The sequence below is a fragment of the Cygnus atratus genome, chromosome 10 (genome assembly GCF_013377495.2).
Source record: "Cygnus atratus isolate AKBS03 ecotype Queensland, Australia chromosome 10, CAtr_DNAZoo_HiC_assembly, whole genome shotgun sequence".
Lineage (NCBI taxonomy): Eukaryota > Metazoa > Chordata > Aves > Anseriformes > Anatidae > Cygnus > Cygnus atratus.
In genome coordinates this window covers 17,605,236-17,629,357 of record NC_066371.1, presented here as the reverse complement: position 1 = coordinate 17,629,357, position 24,122 = coordinate 17,605,236, and the positions used below count along the sequence as shown (strand labels likewise).

At 35.7% G+C, this 24,122-nt stretch overlaps 1 protein-coding gene across 6 annotated transcripts in view; it reads right to left on the bottom strand.

Moving 5' to 3' along the window:
- The window catches only part of ATG7 (autophagy related 7), a 104,637-nt gene that overhangs the window by 54,160 nt on the left and 26,355 nt on the right, over positions 1-24,122 (bottom strand). For all 6 annotated transcript variants that reach the window (XM_035558350.2, XM_035558352.2, XM_035558353.2 and 3 more), the window contains 2 exons: positions 22,315-22,395; positions 7,154-7,276 (listed from right to left, as the gene is read on the bottom strand). In XM_035558350.2, the coding sequence (XP_035414243.1) occupies positions 7,154-7,276; positions 22,315-22,395 (204 nt within the window). The remainder of the gene's footprint in view (positions 1-7,153; positions 7,277-22,314; positions 22,396-24,122) is intronic.

The following is a 24,122-nucleotide window of genomic DNA, read 5'->3' as shown; positions in this document are numbered from 1 at the left end:
ATGACAATGTATATTTATTCTTTTGAAGTGATATGGACAGTATTTCTATAGCTGTCCTCGCTTCTAAAATCTCTTTGGAACTTCAACATTAATGTGGCTTGACTGATGAAAGTACGTTCATAACTATCACACTCCAGGCTCTGGTTGTACACAAGTCTTACCTCCAATGACTGGCAGGCTCTCACCCATAAGATCTACCTTGAAGCCTCCAGCACTCTCAAAGAAATCTTTTTATTGCGTACGATGCTATAATCACCCGTCCTTCCGCTTGCTCTCTCCTGGCAGTCACCTAAGTAGAATGACTGCATGTGGGCCTCTTTGTCCTGAAGGCGCAAATATACGCTTATTCAAATATATCAAGAAACATGAGTATTTGTACACATCACCTGCTGACACAAGTGAACTCCCAGGAAGAGCATTTGATTACTATTAGTAACAAAACTTGAAGTTATCCACAGAGTTGAGAGGGGAAAGACAGAGAGATCATGTTTTGGTACAATAAAGAAGAAATACCCCACAGGTATTTCTAAATTCTTCAAAGAGTTTCCAAACAGCACCATAAAGTATCTGTATAAATAACATTCTTGGGCCTGTTCAAAGGCTATAAAACTCGGTTTGAACTGTTTCATGTTGATGCGAAAATTTCCTCTCCTTGGCAAAATTTACACAGAAGAAATACCATAGGTTCAGCAGAACAGAGTGGTAGGTAAAAGACAGACTTAACCAATCTATTCTATGCATGTAACAGCAAAGCATAATATCCAGAATGCACTGGAAATTTACCTGGATTTTAAAATCCACTGTAAGCAGGGCACTTTTCCCAGGTGGACGCTGTTCAACAGGAAGTTTTTAAACAAAAATTTTTACCGTTATTTGAGGATCTGTAAATATTGTTTGATGAATGAAGAAAGCTGATGACACTAATTGACAGGAGAAAACTCAAAACAAACAAACAAAAAACTCTTCTCCTAAAAGAAAGCACATCAATAAAAGATTCCAAGGCAGGTCTGAATCTGTCAAAGTGAGTATCTCATGAAATGAATCAGATTAAAAAGCCCAGGGTCACAGAAAAATTAATTTTGGTCTAGCTACTCACAGTATTCCTTGTAGCGAATTTTTATAACATCAAGTAAAATCCAACTCCGAATACTGTGTGGTTAACAGAAACAAAAAACTAAGTAACGAAGTTACTTATAATACTGCTGAAGTTGGGTTTTTCTGTTTTGTTTGTCTTTTTGCTATCTATACGTTATTGTTATTCATAAATTCTTTATATCCATTATATATATTTGAATATATATTAATATATATTTATACATATGTATGTAAAAATATAAACATCTATCAGCATATTAATAAATGTTCTTTTGAACCACTCTGATGGCAGGTGTAAGAACAGGAGTTTGCCTGTTAGTACCTCAGCACTTCTGTTTCCAACCAATTCCAAAAACAAAAAACCACAAGACTTTACTGCCAGCCTGCCTGGCTTGTGTTTAATAGTGCTGCTCCATCAGGATTGGAGGCAGACCTGTTGTGAAAGGCAACATTTTGTGCTGCGACCTCTCCAGCTGTAGTGCAGAATGGTGTGGGCATTGCAGAACGGTGCTGGGATGTGAAGGCTCAGCCCCATTACCAGTCACGTTACATATTTGTTGCATAATATAATGCAGAATCAGAAGCAAGCAGGACAGTTTAGAAGCAAAGTACATTGGAAATTGGGAACTTTCTTCCAAATTTTGACAAGCACAAATTTCACTTTGAATACCAACTACCTACTACTATACAATTAAGCCCTCTTCTCCAAGAAACAGCTGAAAAAATGATTGGACACAAGCTTCATTAAGTGTAAAATCAGATGAAAAAAAGTTTTCTATATTTTCCCCTATCCAAGGAGCTCAATGTATTTTACTAGCATTTGCTAGCATTTTATTTTTATTTTTTACTTACCCTTCTAAGTGGTAAGAGTTCAAATCTGCATAATGCTGCAGTTTGGGATACCGGTGAGCCAGCAGAGCAAGGGCATCTTGTCAATGCCAAATGGGGCTCACTCACTGACAGCAAAGCTGATACAGAAACTGTAGGTGCTAAGGACCACATGATGAGAGAGAAAAAAGAACCGAAATACAAAACAACTAAGGTAAAATAACACACACTGCTGGCACGAATGTCTGAACCTTTATAAGCACAATCCCTTTCATTCAGAAAACTCCAGTTGTGGTTTAATTTCTTCCAGAATCTATGATCCTTTTCAATTCCAAGAGTTCTACCACTTCTTGTGTTTTAATCAGTCATATAATACAGTGAAAATGTTATTATATGATTTTATTTCATCCTGACAAAAGCGGATGGTATAGCACACAAAGCAAATCTCCCTAAAGCATCCACGTCATTCAGGACTTGAAATCCAATGTAAGACATCTGTACTTGAGCCACATTAAGAAAAGAGAGAAATTAGGTGTCTGTACTTCTGAAAACTGGATGTAGCTGAAAAAGTTTGTAAAGAAATTCAACTATATTAATTTACTGAAGTTAGTGAATTCATGCAAAAATTTCACTTTACCGCTATAAACACTCCTCCCAGCAAGCCATTCCAATGGGTGCTTCTCTCACTGTGAATCAACAGCACTTACAGGTGTTAAAGCAAGCACAAGCCTGGTTAATTGGCTTAACTGGGCCTTAAAGAACAATGACAGATATTTCTGAGGAAAAAAGGCAACAAGAAAATGAGTACCCTTAAGAAGTAGGCTTTGCGGAAAATATTTTGAGTGATAATGATTCTTCCACAGCTATAGAACAAACATGTCTGTGGGATTTATTAATAAATGCGTCAGTTTTCACTTCCAGAAGTGTGCCACATCAGTAAAAATTAATCTCAACAGAGAAGTCAGGTGCACATGAGAAAAGCTTCAGTTTTAGACAGGACTAAATTCAAAGTGCTCTCCATACCATCAAACTATACACTGCACAGGGTTAGGTCTGGTGCACACAGCAAGCAAACCAGCAGCTTTTAGAGAGGCACTGTGAAATGTAACCACCAGCAGGCAGCCCTGCCAAGCTCTGAACCAAGCTGGCTTTTGTTCTGCCTCCAAACCAACGCCACTGCTTTCTGATTAATAATTCAGGAGATGCATAAGCTTTTTCTACTTTAAGCCCAGATATGAAACTTGACTGCGTATTGACCAAAGGTCACGTTAAGAGGTTGAGGTTAGGAGCAAGAAGACAAAGTGATCTGGAAAACAGGAGTTCAATTTTTAAGGGAGCTTGGGTGACTCCCAAAGTGAACTGCATCCAGTGGAAACAAGGCCTAAGTGCTGATGTGGGAGTTTCCCACAGCTTCTTTTGGCCTTCAAAGCCATGTGTGTCATCAGAGACTCTTGATGAAGCTGTACATAAATATCTAACTGGTATTAAAAAATAAAAAGTGTTCCACAGAACCTAAATTAAAGCCAGATGTGGAAAAAGCAGATGCCTGAAATTTACTGTCATTTCAAGACAGAATAGAAATAGTTGCTAATTTTATTATTTACTGGTTAACTTGTCATATTAAGGAAGTCATGCAGAACATTTATAATTTCCTGATGCATCTTATGTTAAAGAAACAGGTGCTCTTAACTAAAAATCCTGCGATTAGTATCAAATTTGAACCACAGACTGAATTGGTTTTCTGATTCCTTCTCATGTTGCACACTGAATCACAGTTATATTCCTATCAGTCATATACAGGATTTCAACATGCTATCAATACTTAGGTCAACAGCACGGCACTGGGAGAGGAAATTGAACAATAAAATATCTTAAAAAGATATTTAGTAAGTGAAAAGTCTTGCATATGTTCCTGCAAACTGTATTGCTTTAGTCTGGGCGAACGCAGCCTATACTAAGCGCACAGGGAAGGCAATGTTTTCATGGAAACTTCAGGTCATCCCAGAATGGATGGCCTCTCTTACAGAACAAGCATGGCAGACCCAGAATCTCTTCTGAGCACCGCAAAACTAGTTTAGTAATTAGCTCATTAAAGCACTTATACAAATTTGACTTCATCAAAGCAGCTAAGCATTTGCTTAGGTGCATTAAAAAAGAGCGTTTGGTGATTTAACTTCAGATGCAATATACTGAAGCATAAGACCAGCATGACAAAAGCTCCAACTCTTCTGACCGCAGCCTGAGAAAAGCATTCAATTAAAAACCTCGATACATTAAGAGCATTAAGTGTGTTCCTTTTAAGAAAAATAAGAACATATGGTACATTTCTCTGTCCAATGCAAGTTTATTAGTCTAATGCAAGCAACAAATCATTTGATCATATCAGTGATTTTATATATTGAATTACAACAAATTATGGCATCACTGGCGTAAATTTACTGTAGGATGACAAGTAACTTTGTAAGTTTATTTTCATTCCACTGGAGCAATAGCATTGCTCAAGTTTTACCAGACAGAAAGAAAGGAAAGTCTTCAGTTATTAGAAGCCATTTTCATGAACTCCAAACCCAAACTTCCTTTACAAAATCCCTTTGAAGAATGAGAGCGCAGAAAGTCAAGTAACTTCTCAACAGAACAATCAAATTTTCTAATCACCAACGTGGGCCATACATGGCTTACAAAACCTCCCTCACTTGAGGGTTAAAGAGCACCTACGTCAACCCTTAATACACGTGGTATCTTCTTATCGACAGTTTCTTACTACTTTTGCTGCAATCTTTAGAATGTCATGTATCAAGAATATCTTAACATAGTCCTAAATAAATTATGTCTAAATTTTAGAGAACACATTCCGTTAAGAGCAGTTCAGAAGTAGTCAGAAAAGCCATTTGGAAATCTTCCAAATCGGTAATATAAATTGTATCGACTACACTGTATGAGAAAAATGAGCTCAAAATACAAGAGCAATTAATAGAACAGGTACTCTAAGCACTCTCTTGTGCGTATATTTTTTTTTAAACTGGCCCAGATTATGTACTGAGGGTACAAAACTGCCTCTATTGGGTACGTCACCATCCCTTTCAGCCCGGAACAATCATTATCCACAAGTCACCCAACAGTTTTTCTGTAAGGAAATCTATGTACCTGATATACAATCTGATTTAATGAAACTGAAAACTGAAGGCACTACTGTGAGTAGCATCATTGAAAATAGAGATCCATTAAAAAGTTATTGCTTTGGCTAATTCTGTATTACAATGGCCTTCTCTTTCCTTTGTGGAAACTCTCTCTCCTAAAGTGGATGTTTCTTCTCTAAGCAAATATTTTTGCCTGGAATAAACTATTGTAATACACATCTATTTCTGTGAAAACTTGCACACCAATTAATTTTTAATAACTAGAATTATTATATAATTGTGAAATTAAAAATACCATTTTACTTGATACATTAAATATATAAGAAAACGTGAAAATATCCTAGGTTTTGAAAAATCAACATTCTATTCAGCAAGATCTTTTTATTCTATCAGAAAAACTGAATTATACTATTATTTTACTATATAGAACTGCATTGTTTTTCCATTTATGAGCAGTAACTACACTGCATTAACCTCGCTACTGAACTCAAAGATTTTTGGAAGCACACCGATTCCATCCTTTATCATTAAACATTGAACTTTAGGAAGTTGCAATGCACTTGCAGCAGACTACATTTTGTAAAGAGTATCTAAACCTTTACAAATAAACACCTGCATACACTATGAAGATGCAGAACTCAAGAATTAATACCTGCAAAATAACTGATCACTAACTGGGACATATATAACTCTTTTTAACGCTGTCACTAGCAGACTAAAGACTTCTAAGCAGCCTAATAGTCACATATGGCAATCGGAATACAATTACTCTTACTGCTAATGGGTAGCACCTGGTAAAGGGCATTTGTTTTGCTGTGCTGTATCCCTTTCACATACGTACAACTTTTTGGAGGTATCACTATGCTGATTTAAGAGTGCATCAAGTATTTTATGGTTTAATGTCTCCAGTATCTGCTCCAATTATTTTAAAACGTTAAAACATGAAACAGAGAGTCAAGTCTGCATTACCCTCGCAAACCTTATTAGGAATACCATCGAGCCATTTCTAGCTGCAAAACCAGCTATACCATTTGCACAGGCTACAGTAACTGAATAAACACTTTTTAAAGCCAACTTTAGAAACATCCAAGTGATACTACCATACCATAATTGAATTATGATGTAGAGGAGCACAGACATTTACAGAGGGAGTAAGGATTACAAATCATTATCAAATACAACATTAAGACAGATACCTGTTTTTGATAGAACAGATTCTACACCACAACCCTTTATACAGGGTATCTCCCATGAGAACAAAACACACCTCAATTTCATTCCACGTTACAACTTTTGTCACTAAATGAATAAAGAGCATTGTTTTCCACATATTATAATCCACGAAGGTGTATAATAATTACACTTTAGACTGACCTAAAATGATAACTGATTTCCTTACATCACACAATACAAGTAATTTTCTTCTTTAAAAGAAATACTTGAAAATTCAGATATTAAAAAAAAATACAAATAATTTAAGAAAACATCTAATGTACAGTCACATCCAATACCAAAACCTACCTAGGAACCTGTGTAAATGCTGTGGTTGTTAGCCCACACTGGGCTCTGCACTATCAGGGCTAACTATTATCAGCACTTGCATACAGTAGATTAAAGCTGGCCTAGCAATGTGTGCGTCAACTGCAGTTTACACTAACAGTGAAACACACCCTAAAAGACAACAGACAGAAACTTTCCTCCGTGTAAATCCAGAATTTTCAAGCAACAACTGTCACTTTCACAAAATGTGGAAATAATAAAATGAATGTTAGTAACAGTGCTACGCGTTTCTAACTGGCTGTCAACATGCATCCCATACTGTGCGTCACCTGCTCTTAAAAATAACAAAACAACCAAACAAACAACCCCCTCTCATATCCAACAATATTTCTTATCCTGTAACAATAAGAGGACACCTCCTATCTCACTGTATGGAATATGCACATGGCTCACATAAATGATCCTGTAAATCACAAAGCAATGCTTGAGTCTACCAGTGATTCATTTACTCATATGGTTATACAGCTGAACATAAAACCAAGGCACCCTTAACTATCACATTTTTCCTTTAACATCCAAAGTTGTTTTCTTACCTCGGCAGCCTGTGTCTCCTGATGTAATAAAGTTAGACCTGTCAAGTCTTCTAAGAAGGAATGTGAGGAATTAAAAACTTTAGCTAGGAAATTAAACCCTTCTCGTTCGTACTGGTCGAGGACCTGTCAAATAAAATAACAATAAAAAAAAGATTTAAATGATTCATCATATTTTGGTCACAAAATAAAAGTACAAACTTTCTGAACACTCAGAAAGTTAATATATAGTAAACAGGTAAAGATTATAAAATATGATAATTTCTTCCATCTTGATTTCTAAAAGGGGAAAGGTGGAGGTAAATGGGAAGTGAGGTTTAAGATTTCCTGCCTCAAATGAATTTTTAAGCTTATAACAAAAGAGATGATAGGGGAACACGAAAAACTTACTTGCAAAGTCCTGAAAGAAGGATTAGAGTTACACAAAACATAGCAAAACACTGCTCCAATGTATCAGTTAAGTGAAAGGTACAGCTCTTGCAAAACAATTCTAAATAAAGCACCAAGTATTCTTTTATACAGAATACTGTTGCAGAGGGCATGGACGTATTCTGTATTCTTTCGCAGTATATGTTCCACCTTTATTATTTTAGGAGAGAAGCAGAAAGTTACACGGCTAACGCGTTCCTTAAACTGATCCACTCTTGCTGGACAGACAAGTTCCCTGCAACCAGTGAAACTCACTTCCTCCAGAAAAGAAGAAAAAAATAAAATAAAAAATAATCTGGAAGCACTGCAGTTTCATTCTGTCACACGTAGACAATTCAACCAAGCGAGCTTCGTTCTGAGGCTTAAAAACAAACAGGCAACCCCTGCTCTCCCACTCCCCAAAGAATCCAGTTGCCCTTCTTCAGACAATAAGAAAAAAATTGAGGGAGGTGGCAGGGTGGAAGAAAATTGTTTCAATACGTATTAATCTATGTCAACCAAAATCAGAACTTACTCTCAACAATCTCGCTCTTTTCTAATTTAACAACTCCTAAAGGCCTAGGAGAACCTTGCACAGCCCGACAGCATTCTCCAGCAAAACACGTCCAGCAAGCTCTTACACACAGGAATTCAGGTTTGTCTCGATTTATAACTAGCTGACAGAACTGCACATCTACTGGTGAAACAGGCTGGGATCTTCATTTAGATATTCATGCAAAATGTTCACTTAGCAGCAAAATTATCTACTGCACACTTAGGTTTAAAAATATACAAATATGCATGAATATATATACAAATATGTATGCTTCATATGTCTGAAAAAATACAACAAAAACTGCACTTCATGTGCTCTTACTAAATCTGGAGAAAATTTTCCGTATAATTTAAAGATACATTTCACCATACACAGTTTTTTTTTTGTGTGCATGTATATTTTTGCAATGATCCATACATATAATCAGAAATTTAAAAAGAAAAAAGAAAAAAAAGGACTGAAAAAAAAAACTGCTTAGTTGCATTTCTTAGGGTTGGGCTGTTGTTTTTTTGTTTATTCCCGAGACAAACACAGCAAGACAAATTAGCTAACTGTTCATAATGTAACGCAGAGATTTGGGAAACTTCATTATTCTATTTGAGATGTGTCCTCCCAATATTAGCCATTATATACATTGTGAAATTAGCGTGGATGTATATATAGACGTTTTAATGACTAGTTTGTGTTCCAAAACTCTGTTAAAACAACCAGATGTGCAGAGGTCTCTTGCATCTGTCTCTTTGTGAAACACTGTATACACACACCAATTTATAAACTTGGATTGTGTTCACAGCCCTGCCTGTATATAATCTGCAAAACTATCAGCATTATCAAATGCACTGCTGTTACTTTAATTTGTTGGAACCACAATACAGAGCTTATGAGCCATCTTTTTAGGGATGTAGGCCAGATTATAGTTCATGGTACGTTAAAACAATACACAGTCTAGTAGCCTTATTCTAAAATATTATAGCATATCAAAGAAATGCAGGGACAACACCACAAAATTTTTGTCTTTTTCCATAGGTAAAACTAGTGGAAGGTATACTCTTGGGCTATGCAAATCTTATCAACAGAACAGGCAGCTGAGTGCAACCTCACTACATACAGTTAAATATGTCTAACAAATAGCCTTTAAGCGGAGTTGATTTGTTACTCAGCTAAACATGCCTTGCTCCTCATTTCCAAAGAACTGTGACTCAAGGCTGAAGCACGGATTTCCAGGTAATGCTTCCTCGGTAAGTTCGTTACTTCAGTCTGCCAGGGGCCCCTGTACAAACTGCCCTGGTTTATTTCAGAGATGTGCATAACCTTTCTATGGTCCTGGCTGTAACTGTAACTGAATTCTTATGTACTCGCATCAAGCAGGCTGCATGACTACACCGACATTTAAAATGTCTAACTTTAGCTTTGGATGAATCATCTGAAAGATTTTTTTTATTAAATCAAATTGCAATTACCATGTATTGTAAATAAGAGAATAGGAAGTCTCCCACTAAGTCTGTTTTAAAATGCATGTTGAGAAAACATTAATTTTAATAAGACCACAGAACCATGAGTCAAAGGTGCATTAGTGTTGGATATAGCGAATTGCATTTTTTTTAAATTTTACTTAAAAGAAGTCACGTACGAATAATACACATTAATATGACCACATTTGGTTTTATGGAAAGATTTGAAAATTTGTTTTCTCCTGCTGTAGAAACTCCTTTGTGTCACCCTGCTAGACTTCCCATGGCATTACGATAGCAAACGTGGGTTAAGGCAACACTTCTGACTACGGAGAGATGGGATCTTCAAAACCTAAGCCCATACAGAATATTTTTCTTGTACGAGCACCAAGAGAAAAGAGAAAAACTTTATCAAAAAGCGCACTTGCTGTTACCTATTTCCATAATGGGAACGGTCTGCTAAATAGAAATATCTGTTAACTAGTTTTAAAACAAAAATCGCAGCCACACGGCCCAGAGAATAAAGCCTATCAGGGAACAAAAAAGAACCTGGCAGCATCACTCAGTTTGCTACCTGAACAGTGGTGGTATCAAAGAAAGCCCACTCCTAACATAGGCAGCAATTGAAACAACATTTTATCACCTTCAGGGACTTCACGTCCCAAAGGGATAAAATACCATTAATTTGCCCTCATCTAGCCTTTACTATACAAGTTCAATGAAAGCTATCCTTTGATGAATGTAATGTGGCATAGGTTTGTTTGATAGTCACTGAACACACCTCAAAGGGAAAAAAGAATAAGGGAAAATAGAACTCTCATCACATTCACATACCAGGAGACCACACAGGCTAACACTACAGGTCAAGGGGAATAAAGCCAGTCTAGATGTCAAACAGACAAAAAAATCCTAGAAAATGGTTCCAGATTTAATCACTGCCCCCGTTCCTGCTGTGTGGAAAGGTAAAATTTCTAAAGGCCCGCGGCTGGCAGGAGGTTGGTTTTTTTAGTTCCTTACAATTCTCTTTGCTTGATACCAGTGTGATCATTCTGAATAATGCCCTTTCAAGAGGGCAAATACTTGAGAGAGATTATTATGGATCTCAAGCAAGTGACCAAGTGCAGATGTTAAAAAAAAAAAAAAAAAAACACAATAGCCCTCAGGACTGTTTTTCTGGGAATAAACTTATCAGTCAGAACAAAGACATGTCACTAAGTAACAATTAATTTTCTCAAGCAGAAAAAATTGCAAAGCAGCAGGAAAGAAAACGCGAAGGATATAATTCTTCTGCTGAGCAAGGCTGGCTGGAGTAATACAGATTTATTAAGGAACTTGTATCCTTGTCTCACTTGCAGGTCACTTTTCAGAGCTCAGGAGGAGAATTCGAAAGTAGCGTGCCCTCCCTCTGTCATGTCTGGTATAAATAATGTCAGGAAAATCCAAATTTGAAAACCACAGTTTTCTGATACATTTAAATCTCCTCTCCCCTTGATGCTACAGCCTTAGTTCTATTCTTCATTTTAGAGAGCAAGGGGTGCCATGATTTTTATTTTTAAGTGACAGTATTTATAAAATGTGGATACACACGACGACGACAGGGACAAATTAATGCATTCCTAAAGCCTTTTGTGTACATGATACAAACTGACCCATTTTATCAGCAATCTTTTTATTCTCAGCTGCTTACTAAAGAAAAAAATGAATCTCAGGGTAGGAGAAAGAAATAGAAAGCATGAAGTAAAAGAACACGTTTTGAAATGAGAAACAGATGCACAGCCTTGGTATTACATTCTTTTTAATAGCATTCTTCATCAAGAAGTCAGAATTCAGAATTGCTTGGTAGAAAGACATTCAGAAAGGGAATCTAGCTGCAGGATTGCTTTATAGCACAGAGGTTCGTATGTGGCCACACAAGAATACAAAAGAAACTTCTAGTCACAACAGCCTGGCCACTCACATTTTATGGCTCATTTCTGTCACCATGTTTTTAAAAAATTTTAAACCTATATTTACATATTATTGTTTGCTCAAGTATTTAGCATGTGGAGAGCTTGAAATAGTAATGTTTAGTTACAAGGAAAAATTTAGGGATTAATATTACCAGATTTACTGTTTTACACTAAACAAGGTACATGGATAGCCTACCTCCGAGAGGTGCTGTGTTTTACAATCTTCTTAGCTTTAAACACTATCTGCTATATGGTGTTCTGTTAATCTGCTATTATAACACTATGACAACTTGATTTCATTGTCATTATATTGTCATCTTCATTGACATTTCAGTGTCATAAAAATCAAGACATTCACTGCCCTACGTAGAAAATTTGCAAAAACCCCGATCTATGTTTGCACACTGCTAGCTGTCTAGTTATCACAGGCACTGAAGAACGAATAGAATACTACTGAGAGTGTTGGCATTTGTTTCAACATCTGCTTGTAAAATTAGACACACATGTAAAAGTTGACAGTTAAACTTCTCAAAGCTGAATGTAACTGCTATTAAAACAGGAAGTTCAGTGAGAGACTACAATGCTGTGAAGAATCCTCAACAGTGGGAAGAGAATACGATGAAGCACGTGAGCCACCAGGAGCTTGGGTCTAGGCAGTTGCACAGGCAGCACTGCTAAATTTTCAAAATTTTATCATGAGAGCCTTAATTATATTTTCCTTTAAAAAAAAAAACTTGACACCAAGACTCTTACCATTTCATGAAGTTCTCAATTTTTATCGTCGTTTAGCCCTTAGAAGTTGTAAAGAGAAACCCAGTAAGGTGTTTGTGATCCATGCTAACAAGATCTAGCCTACTAAGGTATTCATTTTCATAGATGGATCACAACAAAACTAAACTTTTCTGAAGATCATATTTTTCAGGAATCCAGATCATGATATTGGACCAGTAAAATCTGACAAGGTTAACACGAACACAAAGATGACTCTAAAGACACAGTCTTTTGGTAATACTCCTTTGAGTATTACTTTAATGTGTGTAATGTGTACAACCCATGCTTGTACATTTGCGCACAATGCAGTTTTAAGATCCAGATCATAAAGCAAAGTTCTGAAGAAGGCTGTACTCCAGGTGCAAGATGAAGACGGCTATTCTGAAAAGACTAGAAGGTTATAAACCACAAGGCAAAAATGACATAATTTTTGGCTAATGTTCAAATAATTAAAACACCTTCTGCATGCACAATTTTCCCCACACCTTCCCATAATCACTATTAAAAATGAAATTAGATCAATAGAAAACAAGTTTTCAGCACAAAATTGTACTGCAATTTAAGAGATGGCTGGTTTAATTTAGAGTAGAAACGTAGCATAGATGTGTTTGGTCTGTTGCTATTACCTACACTGAGCTGAATTTCAACTGACAGAAAACAAGAGTATTAGCGTAGTGAAGAATATGCCCCGAAAGGCCCTGATGAGATTTTTTTTTTTTGCCTTAGTCATGTTACTTTCTTCTTTTAAAAGATGAAGAGGGAAGGAGTGTTCTTCAAGACGTGAGAGATCTCAGTTTAAACACTGTCTTTTCTACATGAAGCTCTCGGGAACTACATGCATTCTGAGCCTTTCTGCAATAACCTTGGCACGTTTTATATACCATTTTTCCCCCGATATGAATTGATAGACTATTACAAGTGAACAGCTATATTTTTATCTTAGATATTTTATTTTCCTATAATATTTCTTGCAACTATTTGAAACATAATGACACCCTTGGATTACAGCCAGTGTAAGGCCTTTCTACTGGACAGCATTTAAGACATTCCCTGCCTGGAAGCATTAGCAAACAGAAGTGAAAAGTGAGGGGTGGGGAGGAAGAGTAGAAAAACATATCAATTTTAGAGACTGAGAACTGAGGAACAAAAGAGTTTCTCAAGTAGACAGTATCATTAGCTCATTTGTCCTGACCTGGTTTAATACAAAAGGTATATCCTTCAGTCACCTAATAGCCACTTCTTGCTTGCTCCACATTTTACATTTGACGGATATTTACAACTTTATTTATCCCTGTTCTGCTTCCTGTACAAAATTTATGCTGATTAACTCAACAGCAGTTACAACATTTTTTGGCTGCAGTTCATATTAGCATTAGCTACTACCTCGCATACAACAACTCAGAAAGTCCACCTTTTTCCCTAGTTACATCTGAGGTTACTGATGATTTCGGGAAGAACCACCTATTTGTTATGCATAGGGAGAGACATCTATGGCACAAACTTAAATGTTAACTTTGAGAAAAGATCCAGAAACATCATTCACTTTCCCCAGACAACACCAAAAGCAAGTGAAACAAGGACACTTCCTCAAGTGATCAAATGGTTCTTCTGACAGAAAAAGCAAACTCACTTACATAGAATATCATTTTGGCTTTCTACAAAAAGAACATTTTATAAAGATTGGAATGGTCCCCACCTTCAGTGGGTTGACATAAGCAAACAAAAAGCCAATGCTGACTGTGTAACGCGAATGAAGTTAGCTATTCCAGCTAGCTCTCCCCTGCCAGCAACAGTCCAATAATAAGGCCTGATCTATCAGACACTGAGCACCCAAAACTATTGCTAATTTATGCGGAAATTGTAGCTGCTCAGTAGCTCCTAAAACTAGATCTCTAACTTAAAAAAACAGTATTTTATAGACTATTAAAGAGTAGAAGATTTTATTATCTGGATGTTCTATAATACATATGTAAAACGGCACTGGAGAAACAATAGCATTTAAACCAAAACCACACATATTTACTGGATTTCATCAGTTTCAGTCATTTTACCATCATTTTAATTCAATTTCCTTCATTTTTCTCCAATTTCAAAGAGAACAAAAAAATGTGTCTTGGAAGCACTTCTGCAAAGACACAAATACAGGCATTCCTGTAAAAAATGTGAAAAATTGAATAAAGGTTGAACTTTAAACTGTTTAAACATACCTAAATGGCCACTTGCAAACAAAAGAGCAGTTGACCAATAAAGCGAGGGCGTTAAATTTAAAAAACTTGTTAAATTTGACAATAGAAAATAGGTACAGACATAAACAGCCTCCCATCAAAGTCTAGAATGATAAAAAGTACAACAGTTAAAACCAAGAAAGCGCTAAAAAATTATCTGGGTAAAGAGGCATCCCTTTGATCTCATAAGCTTGTAATATATAATTCACTAGTGTTTCAGCATATTACAATATATGCATTTTATAATCATTTAAATATAAGATTATCATGAAGCAAGTTCTGTTAGTGTACAGGCTAGCGGAAAAATATAATCAAACTCTCCCGTGATCACCCAATTCCAGGAGATGTGTTACAAGACTTGGCCATTGAAGACGAACATGGATTTATGTCTATTCTTTCAGCAAAGCATGTTGCTGTTACTTTTTGGTATGTGGAAATGGAATTGAGGCCCAAATTACAAAGGCACAGTGCTGCACTGTATAAATCTGAAGTATTTCTCTATCAGAATTGTTGATGCAAAAGACTGCTTTGGACAACAAACTTGTATGCCTTAAAATTTTCATCCATGTGATCAAACCTTCACATAACCCCATCAATTCTTCAAGTTTGGGTATATACAAGAAACTGAACCAACAACTTATAATTAGCACTTTGCATATAACTGATATGAGCAAGTATTTTGTCTCGCTTATTGCACTAAATATGTCAGCATATTAAAGGACTTTTTAAATAGTCATTAGTACTAACAAAATCATAAGAAAACCTTATGGAAGTAAAAAAAATTACAAACTACTCATATCCAGCAAAATGAACAACTGACCTTTTGAATTTCAGAACGAAACCTATAGAATCTGGTTTGATCTAATTCTACATTTAGCAGTGGTAGAAGGATCAACATCAACACCGTATCAGCATGCTCCCGGTTTTTATCCAGTTTAGTATTATTCAGCTTTGTTTTCATCTTATGTAACAGGGTCAGAAACCACATTTTAACTCCAGGTACTTTAGTTCAGTTTTGTTTTTACTGACACCCTGTAACAGTGTCACAGAAAGATGACAAGACAGCATCCAGCTGCCATTAGAATAAATAGTTTAAAACTGTATTACAGACAGTTATTGAATAACATATCAATACCAGAAAATTATGGTGGTGCTCTTTCCTGCTTACTGACAGTCCTTTTTCTTTGTACTGATTGTGATTAAAGTTGAATCAAATTGGAGGAAGAAATGTTGCAAAAAGAACTCCAAGACTCACAGAATTTACTTTAAATACAACAGAAACACAAGCAGTCAGAAATAATTGTTAAAAAAAATAACAGGTTTCTATTTTCCCTTAAAAACAGTATCTTAAAGCTCATTAAGCTTAAAAATGGGAAACTTCATCTTTATCTTTTGGGTCAGATAAAAAAAACTTCTATTTTTAGATGGGAGAGAGAATGCTTTATGAAGTCCATTTACAGCTGCTTAGAATAATATCCTGCATCCATTTAATATCACTGAAAAATACTGAGACTTTGTTGTTGTTGTTTTAATGTTATCTAACATGAAAACATGGAAGCTAGTCAACACCATGAACTAGCCAGTCATCCCAGCTGCTTCTTGGACCAGATTCTGGGATTCTCTGCGACATCACTTTATTTCTACTATCTAATGTATTACACTCCTATGTCAGTAAAAATCAACATGCTATTTCACTTAAACATCAGGAACCACTTAAATTCACCATATAAAAAACCACAGAATAACACGATTATTTGTTTTCTTCTCTGAAGGGCAAACGTGTGTTACTTATTACTAGAAAGGGATTCTTAATCTAGCAGCTCTATTATTCCTAAACCGACAGTAATAACAGTATAATTGCTGATTTTCTGGAGCAGAAGAAAGAGGGAATAAGAGAAGTTTTGGAGAGTTGTACGTTCTTTGTTCCTTTTTCTCCCTTCCTCTTTCCTCCTTCATCTCAAGAAACCTTCATAATCAGAGTTGAAAACTTCCACTGCAAAGAACACAATACTGGAGAGCAGCTCCTAAACACCCCCTGCAGCAAGCCTTAGCTATCTTCTCCCTTGTGCCAAGACGACAAGACCCCCGACCACAATGATTTGGGGAAGAATGGTGTTTTACATTGTTATTTAAGCATGTTTTTTATGCCACGTTGTATTTAAACTCCCTAAGCTATCTAACGGTTGCATCTGCCATCCGGGAAGAAAAACTCTTCATGTGATGAAGACAAATGGACTGGCTAGGAAAAAAACAGACAATTATCTTGGGATAGCGGGCTGGACAATAAAAACTGGTTTTGCTCAGCAAAACATGAAAGATGCAAACCTCCAGTTCTCAACATTTAAACACAGTTGCAAACACCCACACTCAAAACAAATATTTTGACATTGCACATACAACTGCTAGCTTCTGAGATGCTAAGATTTACTTATCCTGAAGTCAGAAGTTTTGAAAATGCATCCTCCTCTCAGTGCTGAGAGCCCTGAACCCAAAACAAGTCCTCACCCATGCGAAAATATTTGGGTGGGTGGTTTAGTCTCAAGACACCAACTGATCTTTAACTTTGTATAAACCATGCCAATTCTTGGTACTTATAAATATGCTAACATAAGCTAAAATGGAAGAACGTCATACTGATTTGTTTTAAAGAGGCACGCTAGTTTCCACTCCTTAAGATAAGTAAATAAACAAATTAGACTCTCCTGTAACCGTTAGATTTTTTATTTTTTATTTTTTTTTAGGAAAGAATAGGACAGTAAAGTGAGCAAATTGTTTCCAAAAGTAAAGATTTTAAAAGACTCTGCAAATAGAGCTTTTAACTTGAAATGTCTCCTCAATTATTATGTACTTACTACATTTCTTAGTTGAAGAAAACATAAGAAAAACAAATTGATTAAGCAGCTATTTCACAGACATGCTAAATGTTACAGTGAAGACAACAGAACAGCTAAGAGCAATTGCTCGTTAAAGATTTCCAGCATCACCATGTCTGGGGGAAGGGAGAAGACAAGAAGTAAGCCACTGCCAGCAGCAGGATTCATTAAAGTCTTGAACTATCCTTCTTGTGATCTGCCTGAATTTTTTAAACAACCAGAATTCTCCTTAGTACCATATGATGTTAGCTCTTTAACGTCAATAAACCTGCATCCCACAACTCTGAATAACTGGTGCAATACATAAGTCACTTCTAACTCTTACAATCTAGCCATAACAGTGCTAACACATGGGAATCTCAACCTGCTTTCTGAATTTTGTAAATGGTATGATTTAAGAATGTAAATATTGAATGTAAATATTTCCTACCTTTCCCCACAGCTTTATTGTAGAGCTTATGTGCAAGGAGGTTTGTCTGTTACACCGAACTACATACACTTCATTAACATCATGATTTTTTTTTTTAAATATATGACAGAGATAAGGAGCTCTCTCTCAACTCATTAGATTTCAGTGCTTCTCTTTTCAGTTCCATTTTCTAATTCTCATCCATCCTGTCTGTACAGACACTTTAGAATACACCCCCCGATTTCTCACCCTTTCCTCTGTTCACAAAATGTTTAAAGTTAATGTTACTTTTAAGATTTTTGTGGCACTCTTCTCTAAGGAGATAAAATTTTATTATAATGGTCACATTTCCACGGTGATCATTTCTTAGTGTATGATGTTGCATTATTAGTAAGCATCACAACTTTTCTGTTAGTATGCTTTTCCTTGAGATAATCTATATCATATTTTGTTGATTTTGTAATCAAAAAATCATTTTTTTTTTTTAAAAAAGATTAGTCATTATTTTCAAGAATGTGCAACTTTCCGGCAACCAAAAGTAAAGCCATCCTCATGGTGATGGATTTTGAAAAATAAGTATTTTAATTCTCCTACTGAATTTAAAATAAACATCCACAGATGTAAAGACTGTCTGAAATTTCTTAAGTTATGGGCAAAATAATCCTGATTCCTGCTCCTCCCAGTTACAATGACTTTTTCTGAGGATAAAAAAAAAGTAATAAACTTCTGTAAGTCACTTCTCAAAAAGCAACTTAAGCTACATTATGAGTAAGAAAAATTACATTTAACTCAGTATGCAGAAAGCATGCCTATATATATTAATGATGCATTAAGCCTGAACGAAATCTGTCCAATATTAATACAGAGGCTGCACTGTACATACAAGTGTCAAATGCTAACATCTGCAAGTTCAGGAAATAAGTTACAAACAGACTCAGTTACAAAGACAATGTTAGAGCACAGCTATAGAAATAACTATTTAAAAATATTGTTTCAAATTATTTTTTTTAAGTGTTCATTCCTGAAGGACAAGCATTTCTCCCCACTTCCTCCATCATTTCTGCAAGCCATGCAAGATGGCTTTTTCTTTTTTAAGGAAAAGAAACTTTTTTTTTCCCGTCCCATGATTTACGTGTCTCTGTTTAACATCAACACAATACTTGAATTGAGAAATGTCTAGGTTATTACTCAGAAAATCTAAATATGACAGTCTCTTCTCAATGCAGTTAGGGCAAGTATGAAGGGTCTTGCTGAAATCAAAATTAAAATTAACTCAACTGAAAAAAATAATCAGTAAGTTCCTGAATAATGCCGGCTACTGTCATAACTGATCTGAGCCGTTTACAGTAAAAATGCATGCAAAGCAGTTAGCAGATGAGAACAATAAAAGCATTGTTATGTCTACACGATAATAGATTTCAAAACTGAAACACTCGCAAATAATTTATGCAACGCAAGCACTTAGTAAATGTCACAGCAAAAGTGACAGTTTAAACTATTCCTGGGATGTTAAAAAGGGAAAACATCTGCAAGGGCAGGGAAATATCTTGACTGAAAACAGAAATGGTAACAGTGTCCAGAATACCATCCCTGATCCTGGTATCTACCCTTTCATGAAATGCAATGAAACTGGAAAAGCATTTAAAGGCAGAGTCAGTAAAATTCCTCAGTATTTAAAAAGCTATGACTTTAGCAGCTCAATTTTTCAGCATACCGAATAAGAAGTTTAAGAACTTTTAAACTTAAAAAGTAAGTCTCTGCTCTTAAAGTTGACAGCGGAGTTGATCCCAACTCAGAACAAATTTAATAAGGGAAGTAAAGAAATATTTTACGGAAAATTGGGATGCATTCCAAAAGATGGACTACAAATCTGAACTCAGGAGGAAATAACATCTGTAAGCTATAGATGAAAACAGAGGGGACACGTTGGTTTGTAGCAATCGTCTTCTCTGACATTAAGCCCTGTGAATCTGTGAGGTCTCCTGGGTTATTCCAGGATGCACAAGGAGGAGCAAGGACAGGAAAAATTTCATTGCCCTCAATAAAATATTAACATTAGCAGCTTTGTATTAAGAAAAATAGATATTTTAACTTATGTTTCAAGGCTTCAGCCAGTTGCCTGCATGAATCATGACCAGCCTACCTTCATATGGGACTGTAATGCTTCTCACCATTATATCATGAGAAAGTAGCCTTGTTTTGCTCCCAACAGGGTAAAGGAGCCTCTTAATTAGCACATATTTCATTGATTAAGAAAAACAGTTAATAAAAACAAGTATCTATACCAAGAACTTTGGACACTCCTCTCCCATTAAAAGAGCAAGTTCACCACGGATGAGGAAAGTGCAATAGCAAAGCTTATCTGGCTCCTCACACCTACTACTAAACTGGCTCGTGCAGTGCTGGTAGCCCTGAGAGAGACTTTTTTTTCAAGCACACAATTGTGCAGCACCAGAAAAAGACACGGGGAAATCATACGACGAAAATTTGGCCCAGAATAAAAATAGATTGGTTTCCTGCTGCGACCATCCCAAAATTCCTGAACAATTGCCTGTGGGAAGCTCGTCTGGCATGCAGCCTGTTCAGGACAGTTCTGGGTAAGGAATAGCTGGCTGCTAGGACGTCTGGGTTCTTCAGTTTCAGAAACAGAAAAAAACTAAGTCATGACTGTGAGTCAAAACGAAGTGGAATCTAATCTCTAAACATGCAGATCATTAGCAACTTCTAAGTCATCCAGCTGCACTGCTACATTTAAGAATTCCTTAGTCATTAGTTTTATATTTGAAGAGTTCAAGTGACAAGAGCTCGAGAATGGGAATGCTGACATAAGAAAAAAGATGAGGTACCAGCAAATTCAATTATATCAGAAAAGCCACTTCTCTCCTTACTAAAAGTTTGAATCTACAGCAAATCTGACATAAATGCATTTATAAAAAAAGCAACAACAACGTACAGGCTGCAATTAAATTGTAATTGGATTTGTCATTTCAAAGTATCAGCATCAGATTTCCAGATAATACAGGGTGACATACTCTTATGCTAATAAACAGAAAGTTAGCAAAGTAAACAAATGCTGTGTTTCTACTGTAAGGAAATACGTGCACCAATGAAGAAACCTTTTCAGCACAAAAGTAATTTAATACTCAAACCACATGAAAAGCGATCTCTCTGGGAATAGCACAGCTGCTAAAATCCAAGTCAGTTTTTATTAAATCATCAAGTCTGTTTATGTAAAACAGAGCTCTCTTAAAATGACCTCCAAGAGGAAATGATTTGCTAACAAAAAATTGATACCTGCATTTAATTTATCTACATCAATGTATGTTTTCATATATCAATATGTCCCTGAATCAGAAATAAAATGAAAAAAGAAAGCTTATTTTAAAACTTTTATCACTTAACTACTGCTGTGCTTTTAGCTATTCAAGAGGGTAGATGCACGTTCCTTTAAAAATAACTGCAGTTTTAAGTTTCATGGTTGAATTTTTGAGGAGAAAATGGACATAAGTCCATCAAAACTTGTCAAATGTACCAGGACAGCCTGGAGAAATAACAGGAATACTGTAAGAGAAGAATTTCTGCAAGACATCTTAAAGTCTCAGAAAATGATAGTCCCTCAAGAGTTTTTGATAGCTATTTGAAACAGGAAGGATAACTGCAGTGGAAACAATGGAAAGAAATTCTTGCAATAAGTCCCTAGGTACATAAAAGTTAACTAAATTAATGGCACTCCCAAGCAGGCCAAATCATGAGTCAAAACTTCTGACTCTTCATATTGAGATATCCCAGTCAAAGCTTCTTAAGCTTGCACTACACTGCCATAGAAAACTTGCCAGAAAAACTTTAAGGCCACAATACAGGAAAACAATCCAAGACTGAAGAGGAGGCCTCACACAGACACATTAGCGGGCTGCCCTAGTGTTCTGGCAAGACATAGCTCAGATCCTAGCAACAGCTGTAAATCCATTAGGTGACTCAGGACTGTCAACACTAGCATCAAAATGAAAGTTTTTTCAATAAAGAAATGTTATGGAAGTACTTTTGTTCTTATATACTCTTTATATATTGTTTTGTACCATAAAACACAAGTTTAGACAACTTCATATATTTTTAACAATATTAACTTCAAGACATTTAAAGAGATACATTTACTCCCTGGACATCAGAAATAATTTCTTAAACAGAAATGGCAATTTTATTTCTTCCTATAAAGCTAGAAGCATTTAACAGTACATATGTGATAAACTTTTCAGAAATGTGTCATCTCTAATCTCTGCTTTCATCCAGCTGTGAGCAAAATGTTTGTGGAGATAGCATGCCGATAGGTTATGCAAAAAAAATAAAATAAAAATTGGAAAACAGCTAAAAAAGAGCATGAGGGCAAAAAACTTTAGCAAAAATGAGAACGCAGATTCCAAGCCCTAAGAAAATGTTAAATACAAAGCAGACCTTGGCATCCCGACACTGACCTAGAGCAAAACATTCTGTATATAGACAAAGTACAGCGAAAACTCAGACTTACTTTGGGGGAACAGGCTGTGCACTTATCAAATGCCAGGCTGACCGGCAGAACATTATCAAATCTTGATAAAAACCCACGGATCTGGAAGATGAAAAAAATACAACACTTTTATAATTATAAAAAACATACTTCCAAAATTCCCTGAGTTGGGCACATTTGGTATAACGATGATGAACAGCTATAACTAGGGTAGTAATGGTCTAACACAATGATGGTCACCACCACCAGCTGTACTGAATTTATACACAGCATATATTGATGTTTTTCTACATATAATGGTACAACTGTCTGAACACAAGACTGTTTAAACATAGAGGCACAGCACCACCTGCAGTTTGAGTTTATTTTTTACTTAATTTTCAAGTCCCCAAAAAATCAGGGTATAACAAGTTAAACACAATCTAAAAAACATATGTTATAGAGATGGGAAAAAATTACTGTTGTGCATTCCTAAATTATGCTGTTAATACAATATTACTGATACTTAATTTTAAAATTCTAGACCATAGTTTCTTGTAACAGGGATAGCTCTGCAAACAGCGTGGAGCATGGTTTGACTGAACTCTTTGAAACTCTTTGTAATATTGACCATCCTTTTTACTCTGTGCTTTTACAAGTCTGCTACAATACAGAGCACTCACTAAGAACAGAACTTATGTAGCTCTGCAATACAGTTAAGAATGCTTGAATTAACATGGAAGTCTATCATAGAAAACACTTCCAAAGCACACTCTACACATTTAATGCAGTTGCAATGGCACACATCTTGGAAGCCACTAGCAACTTAAATAGCATTAGCTCCACAATAATTTTGTAGAAAAAACAAGCCATACACAATGTCTGACTGCAAAAATGCAGTCATTCTCAACCAAAAACCACGCCCAGGAAAAGAGGAAAACAAGAAAATCAAGTCTTTCTGACACCACATGTTTTGTATTTCTGTTATCTTGGGAACTCCAAGACACTCCCTGGAAATATGTTTGGTTCACTTATGACAGACTAAGACTATGAGTGTACAGAATTTATTAGCCACAAAGGAACAAGTTCTCAATACTGAGGACTGCTAATAAAATAATCATAGAAAACCACAAAAACACACCAGAAAGTACATTAATTCTAGATTCCTAGAGAAAGTAACGTGCTCACTGAATTGATTAGATGGACGACTGCTCAAATAAACCAGCAGTTGTAAAAGGATTAGTTGTCATGGTATTTCAAAAACATGTTTTATTTATAATCTATATCTACTAAATATGTGTTAGAATGTCTAACTAGAGAAGACATTCAAGACAGTCACTGCACGAGTGTGAAAACAGATATACATTTGACAAGTGATATCTTTTTATTAAGTTATGATCCATCTCAAACATGGACTTGAATCAAATCTCAGAAGTATAGCCCAAAACAGAAAAGTAATGCATGTAAAATCACATAGGGGTATAAAAAATGTCAGACAGATCTGACTAGAGTCAAAACATTCTCATAAGGAAATATATAAAATAACAGATTATTTTTTGAGTAGAAAGAGTAAACTTGCTGAAGTATATGCTAAATACCTTAATATTTCTAGCTTTTCTTTGGAAAAAAATCATTTTTCTTAGATGCTAAGAGAAAGTTCAGAACTGTTTTCCAGAGGTTTGGAATAAAGTCATAATTTTGAAACAAAGTCCCTTTGTAAGACAAGACTCAAAGATTTAACTTTCAAAATTATTGACATTACTTTTAAAAACAAACACCTCAGTATTATTTCATATCAGAGGAAAACATCCAGATGATTACAGAAAACTATGAAAGATTTTAATTATGCT